This window comes from Grus americana (assembly GCF_028858705.1).
Source record: "Grus americana isolate bGruAme1 chromosome 27 unlocalized genomic scaffold, bGruAme1.mat SUPER_27_unloc_13, whole genome shotgun sequence".
Taxonomy (NCBI): Eukaryota; Metazoa; Chordata; class Aves; order Gruiformes; family Gruidae; genus Grus; species Grus americana.
In genome coordinates this window covers 16,513-23,597 of record NW_026561295.1, presented here as the reverse complement: position 1 = coordinate 23,597, position 7,085 = coordinate 16,513, and the positions used below count along the sequence as shown (strand labels likewise).

General features: G+C 68.2%; 1 protein-coding gene across 1 annotated transcript; it reads right to left on the bottom strand.

The window, feature by feature from the left end:
* Window positions 1-1,632: 1,632 nt before the first annotated feature.
* On the bottom strand, window positions 1,633-6,370 carry ZNF574 (zinc finger protein 574). The gene is made up of 2 exons (XM_054811334.1): window positions 6,314-6,370; window positions 1,633-4,971 (listed from the first exon to the last, which is right to left on the bottom strand). The coding sequence occupies exon 2, from the start codon at window positions 4,933-4,935 to the stop codon at window positions 2,356-2,358; it is 2,580 nt and encodes an 859-aa protein (XP_054667309.1). The 5' UTR covers window positions 4,936-4,971; window positions 6,314-6,370; the 3' UTR covers window positions 1,633-2,355.
* Window positions 6,371-7,085: the final 715 nt, after the last annotated feature.

Here is a 7,085-nt window from a genome sequence, read left to right as displayed (position 1 = left end):
CCCGGTGTCCTTCCCCCCCCCCCACTCCCGGTGCCCCCCCCTCCCTCCCCCGCGCCCCCCCGGTACTCACGACGCGGTGCGCGGCCGCCGCAGCCCCCCCGGCCCGGGGGGGGGTGGGGGGGGGGGCCGAGCCGTGTCTCCTCCGCCCGGTGCGGCGGCGGCGGCGGGCGGGGGGGGGGGGGGGGGCGGCGGCGGGGGGGGGGGGGGGGGGGCAGGGCCCGGCCGGGCCCCCCCGGTTCTCGCTGCACGCGGCTCCGACGGCGGCGAGGGGAGGCGATGGGGGGGGGGGGGGCCGGTCCCGGGGCCCCCCCCGGGAAGGTGGGGGGGGGGGGGGGGGTGCCCGGTGCGGGCGGGGGGGTGTCCCCCCCCCGTGGTGCTGACCGGGGGTATTTTGGGGGGGGGGGGGGGTCGCCGTGTCCGTGTCCCCCCCCCCAACTCGCGTGGGTCCGTCCGGGTGGTGGGGGGGGGGCGGGGGTGCGAGGGGCGGGGGGAGGGGGGGGGGGGCTGCGGCCCCGGGGGCGGATGGGGGGGGCGGATGGGGCGGAGCGAAGGGGGGGCGGGGGCGGGGCGAAGGGGAGGGGCGGGGCTCGGCCACACCTGCGGCATTGCTGGGGGGGGGGGAGCGCGACATGGGCCCCCCCGGGGCAATAACCCACCCCCCCGGGGCAATAACCCACCCCATGGGGCAACAACACCCCCCGTGGGGCATTAACCCACACCCCGTGGGGCAATAACCCCCCCCATGGGGCAATAACCCACCCCCCGTGGGGCAATAACCCCCCCATGGGGCAATAACCCACCCCCCCGGGGCAATAAACCCCCCCATGGGGCAATAACCCACCCCTATAGGGCAATAACCCCCCCATGGGGCATTAACCCACCCCCCCCGTGGGGCAATAAACCCCCCCCGTGGGGCAATAAACCCCCCCATGGGGCAATAACCCACCCCCGTGGGGCATTAACCCACCCCCCCGTGGGGCAATAAACCCCCCCCGTGGGGCAATAAACCCCCCCATGGGGCAATAACCCACCCCCGTGGGGCATTAACCCACCCCCCCGTGGGGCAATAAACCCCCCCGTGGGGCATTAACCCACCCCCCCGTGGGGCAATAACCCACCCCTATAGGGCAATAACCCCCCCGTGGGGCAATACCCCCCCCCGTGGGGCAATAACCCACCCCCCATGAGGCAATAACCCCCCCCCGTGGGGCAATAAACCCCCCCCCGTGGGGCATTAACCCACCCCCCGTGGGGCAATAACCCCCCCATGAGGCAATAACCCCCCCCGTGGGGCAATAACCCCCCCGTGGGGCAATAACACCCCCCATGGGGCAATAACCCACCCCCATGGGGCAATAACCCCCCCCCCGTGGGGCAATACCCCCCCTGGGGCAATAATCCCCCCGTGGGGCAATAACACCCCCCCATGGGGCAATAACCCACCCCCATGGGGCAATAACCCCCCCCCCCGTGGGGCAATACCCCCCCTGGGGCAATAATCACCCCCCATGGGGCAATTCCACCCCCCTCTCCCCCCGGCCATACCCCCCCCCCGCCGTGGTCTCAGCCCCCCCCCAGGGATAAAAGCCCCCCCCAAAGTGCCCCCCCCCCCCCCAATAAAGACATTTTGGGTCCATTTCTCGCTTTTAATTGCATCAGGAATTAACCCCCGCCCCCCCCGCGGCAATGGGGGGGGGGCACCAACACCCGCCTGAATCCGAGGGGGGGGGGACAGCCCTGCTGACCCCCCCCATCCCCAAAACGGGGGTGCATGGAGGGGGGGCGGGGCAGGAAGACCCCGCTGCACCATGGGGACATCCCCGGGGGGGGGGACAGGGGGACAATGGCCTCATTACCCCCCCCCCCCCCGAAATGGGGGCGAGACCCCTGGGGAAGGTAGGGGGGGGCCTGGTGGGTGACAGGGGGTCCCCCAGCCCCCTCATGTCCCCAAAATGGGGCTGAGGGCCCCCCCCCCCCACGGCAGGGCTGGGGTGATGGGGGGGTGCCCAGGCCCCCTCATGTCCCCAAAATGGGGGTACAGCCCCCCCAGGGCAGAGCTGGGACCCCCAAGGGGGGGGGGGGACGACAGGGGGCTCCACAGTCCCCTCGTGTCCCTAAAATGGGGTGAGACCCCCCCCCCCAGGGCAGGACTGGGGGGACATGGGGGGGGGGTCCCCAGCCCCCCTCACATCCCCAAATTTAGGGTGACCCCCCCCTAGGGCAGAGCCAGGACCTCCCAAGGGGGTGCCAGGGGTGTCCCCCAGCCCCCCTCACATCCCCAAATTTAGGGTGACCCCCCCCTAGCGCAGAGCCAGGACCCCCCCAGGGTCATTCCCCCCCCCCCCCCAATGCGCTTCAGACCCCCTCCCCGGTGACGTCACCCAGAGCCCCCCCCTCGCTAACGACGGGCGTCTGGTTTTCGGGGGGCGCGGGATAAATCTCGATGGTCTCCACGATGGCCAACGCGCTGCCGTAGTCCTGCCCGGCGCCGCCGGTTACGCCGCCGGTTACGGCACCGGTTACGGCGCCGGTTACGGCACCGGTTACGGCACCGGCAGCTGCCTGCGCCTCCGCCAGGACGTCGCGTTCGTGCTGGAGCCGTTGCTGCTGGTGAAGCTTTCGGTGTTTCCAGAGGTTGGAGAAGGAGCGGTAAGCTTTACCGCAAGCCTCGCAACGGTAAGGGCGTTCGCCGGTGTGGATGCGCCGGTGTTCGGCCAACCGCACGGCGATGGCGAAGGCTTTGCCGCATTCTTCGCACTTAAAAGGTTTTTCGCCGGTGTGGAGGCGCCGGTGATCCTTCAGGTGGGTGGATTGCCGGAAGGCTTTGCCGCAGTCGGGGCAGGGGTAGGGGCGTTCGCCGGTGTGGATGCGGCGGTGGACTTGGAGGGAGGTTTCGGTGCTGAAAAGCTTTTTGCAGTCGCCGCATTCGAAGCTTTTGGGGCAAGGAGGACGACGCGGCGGCGCCGGAGGAGAAATCGGCGGCGCCGGGGGAGCCGGGGGTTCGCCGGGAACGCCGTGGACCCTCTCGTGCGCCCGGAGCCGCGCGGCCGATCCCACTTTCTTACCGCAGGTGGGACACTCGAAACGCCGGCTGATTTTACCGCACTTGTGTTCGCGAAGCTGGAGGGAGGTGACGAAGGCGGCGCCGCAGCCGGCGCAGATTTGGGGTTGCCGTCCGGCGTGGCTGAGCTGGTGGACCTCCAAAAGCCGTCGGAGGAGAAAGGAACGCCCGCACTGCTGGCACTTGTAGGGATATTCGCCGGTGTGGTGGTACCGGTGCATGAGGAGACGGTAAGGACGGTGGAAGCGAACGCCGCACTCCTGGCATTTGTAGGGATACCGACGGCTGTGGACGAAAAGGTGTTGCCGGAGGGTGGAGGATTGGGTGAAACGCTTGTGGCACACCTCGCACTCGTAGGGCCGCTCGCCGGTGTGCGTCAGGCGGTGCCGGAGGAGGTTGGCCTGCGAGTTGAAGCTCTTGCCGCACTCCTTGCAGTGGAAAGGTCGTTCGCCGGTGTGGGTCAGGAGGTGGTTACGGACGTGGGATTTTTTTTTGAACATTTTCCCGCAAGTGGGGCATTTGTGGCGGCGTTCCAGGCGGTGCACGAAACGTTGGTGCCGCGCCAGCTGCGGGTGTTTGGAAAAAACTTTGCTGCACATCAGGCAGCGGTAGCTGGGACCCGGCGCTTCGCCGACGTCCGAGGAGTAGATAACGGCGAGCGGCACAGCCGTCTCCGCCGGCGTCGGCGGCGTCATCGGCGCGGGGTTTTCGGCGGTCGGGGAGGGCTCGGGGTGCATCCGGATGGTCGGGGGGGTGCCGTGGGTGCGTCGGTGGTAGAGGAATTTGGTCATGTTGACGAAAGCTTTGCCGCAGGGGCAGCGGTGGAGGGGGTTGGGGCAGTGCGTGCGCCGGTGAGCCAGGAGAACGGCTTCGGTGTCGAAAGCCAAACCGCAATCCAGGCAGAGGAAATGGGATTCGCCGCTGTGACCCCCCAGGTGTTGTTCCAGAGCCGGCGGGGACGGCAACACCTTGCTGCAAAGGGGACACTGGAAAGCCCCCAGCCGGTGACAACGCAGGTGGAGCTGGAGCTGGTGAGCCGTGGGGAAGAGCTGCTCGCACTCGGCGCAACGGTGCTCGGCCGGCCGTCGCGCCGGCGTCGTTACCGGCGGCGTTACCGGCGGCGTTACCGGCGTCGCCTCCTCGGGGTCGTCCTTCAGCTCGTAGCTGTGATCGGCGGCCGGCGGCGCCTCGTTACCGCCGCCGTTAAGCGCCGGGGCGGCCAAATGAGCGGCTTGGTGTTCCAAAAAGTCTTTGGGGGTTTGGAAAAGCTGCAGGCACTCGCCGCACTCGTAGAGGAGGAGCTGAACCGTGCCGCCGCCGCCGCCGCTCTCCGCCCCGCCTTCCTCCTCCTCTTCTTCCTCCTCCTCTTCCTCCGGTTTACGGTAAGAATGTTCCAGATCCACCAAAGCTTGGTTTTGACCTTGACCGAGGATTTGAGGAGCCGGAGGATCGGCACGGTGGCTTTGCCGGTGAGCTAACCAAACCTCCTGGTTGGTAAAAAGAGCTTTACATTCCACGCACTCGTAATGAATCTGCCCGGCGCCGGGAGGAGCTTTAACGACGGGGGAAGGTTCCGGTTCTTGTCCTAACAACTTGATGTGCATCTCTTGGTGTTCCAGCAGTTGTCCCGGCGATACCAAGAGCTGCCCGCACTCCAGACATTGGTACTGACTGCTTTCCGGCATCGCCAAAGCTTGATAATCCCCCGCCAAACCCACCAGTTCGTAGTGATGCTGTTGCTGGTGCTGCTGGGGGCCCAAGTGGTGTTGTTGGTGGAGGAGGGCGTCCTCCAGCGAGGCCGAGAGGTGGCTGCACTCCGAGCAGACGTAACGATGCTCCACGTACAGCACCGTCTCCTCCGAAGGCTCCGACATGGCGGGGAAGGGGGTGGAAAGCGGGGAGGGGGGGGTCTTCATGGGAGAGAAAAGAAAAGGAGAGGAGGGGAGAAAAAAAAAAAAAAAAAAAAAAAAGAAGGGGGGGAGGAGGTGGGAGGGAGCTGGGGGGTAAGGGGGTGGGGTGGGGGGAGGGAGAAGGGAGAGGAGGGGGTTAGAGGGGTGGGGGGGGGTAACCGGGGGTTAACTGGAAGCTGGGGGTACCCTGCTACACCCCCCCACCCTGCCTGCGTACACCCCTCAGGTCCCCCCAACCCTCCAGGGCCCCCCCCCCGAATCCCTTAGAACCCCCCAATCCCCACAGGCCCATCCCCCCTGCCCCCCCTCACACCCCCCCCAAGACCTTTACAGGTCCCCGTCACCCCCCCAGCCCCCTGTTCCCCCACTCACCCCCCTCCCGGATCCTCACAGACCCCCGTGACCCCCCCCAGGGTCCCTCCCAAACCTTTGTGCCCCCCGTCAGCCCCCCCCAACCCCAAATCCCCCCTCAGAGCCCCCCGTTCCCCCTCAGAGCCTCCCCCTGAGCCCCCCTGACTCCCCCAGCCCCCCATTCTCCCCTCGGGACCCCCCCCCAGCCCCCCTGTTCTCGCCTCGGGACCCCCCCCCGACCACCCCCACACCCCCATTCCCCCTCAGAACCCCTCCCAGCCCCTCGTTCCCCCCCAGACACCCCCCATTCCACCTCAGGACCCCCTGTTCTTCCCTCAGAAAACCCCCAGGCGCCCCATTCCCCCTCAGGACCCCCCCCCCCAGCCCCCCTGTTCTCCCCTCAGGATGCTCCCTAGACCCCACCCCCCACCCTCATTCCCCCTCAGGACCCCTCCCAGCCCCCCCGTAGGCCCCCATTCCCCCCCATTCCCCCTCAGGAACCCCCCCAGACACCCCATTCCCCCCCCCAGCCCCCCTGTTCTCCTCTCAGGACGCTCCCTAGACCCCCCCTCTACCCCCATTCCCCCTCAGGACCCCCTGTTCTCCCCTCAGAACCCCTCCCAGCCCCCCCCAGGCCCTCATTCCCCCCCCCAGCCCCCCCATTCCCCCTCAGGAACCCCCCAGATGCCCCATCCCCCCCCCCAGCCCCCCCATTCCCCCTCAGGAACCCCCCTCTACCCCCATTCCCCCTCAGGACCCCCTGTTCTCCCCTCAGGAACCCCCAGCCCCCCCATTTCCTCCTCATTCCCCCTCAGGAACCCCCCAGACGCCCCATTTCCCCCCCCGTTCTCCCCTCAGGACCCCTCCCACCCCCCCCCAGGCCCTCATTCCCCCCCCCCAGCCCCCCCATTCCCCCACCCCACCCCACCCCCGATCCCCCTCGCCCCCCGAATCCCCGCTCCCCTCAGGGCCCCCCCGGGCCCCCCCTCACCTCCCGTCTCACTCCCGCTCTCGCTCCCTCTCTCTCCCCCTTCCCCCGCCGGCACCCCCCAACATCCCGCTTCCCTATTGGCCGCCTCCGACCGACCAATCACCGTCGCCCCACGAGGTGCTCGGGGACCAATCGCCGCGCGGCCACGCCCCTCCCGCGCTCGGCTGCCGGTGACGTCAGGGAGGGAGTTCCGCCATGTTGAAAGCGGGAGGAACTAACGCGGGGGGGGGGGAGCTGGGATGTACCAAGAGGGGATTTTGGGGGGGGGGCGGGATGTACCAAGGGGAGTTTTGGGGGGGATTGGGGGGGCTGGGGGGAGCTGGATTGTACCAAGGAGGGCTGGGGGGGGGCTGAAAGGGGGGATTTTGGGGGCTGGATTGTACCAAAGAGGGATTTGGGGGGGGGGGGGGAAACGGGACGTACCAAAGTGAGGGGTCTGGATCGTACCAAGGAGGTGTTTGGGGGGGGGCGACTGGGACGTACCAGTGTGTGTGTGGGGGGGGAATTTGGGGGGTCTGGATCGTACCAAGGGGGAATTTGGGGGGGAACGGGACGTACCAATGGGGGGGGGGAAATTTGGGGGGGTCTGGATCATACCAAGTGAGGATTTGGGGGGGACTGGGGCGTACCAATGGGGGGGGAATTTGGGGGGGTTGGATCGTACCAAGGGAGGATTTAGGGGGGACTGGGACGTACCAATGGGGGGGAATTGGGGGGGGGTTGGATCGTACCAAGGGAGGATTTGGGGGGGGAACTGGGACGTACCAATGGG

Excerpts from the sequence above, each read along its gene's own strand:
- ZNF574 (XM_054811334.1), bottom strand. The coding sequence starts at position 4,935 with ATGTCGGAGCCTTCGGAGGAGACGGTGCTGTACGTGGAGCATCGTTAC.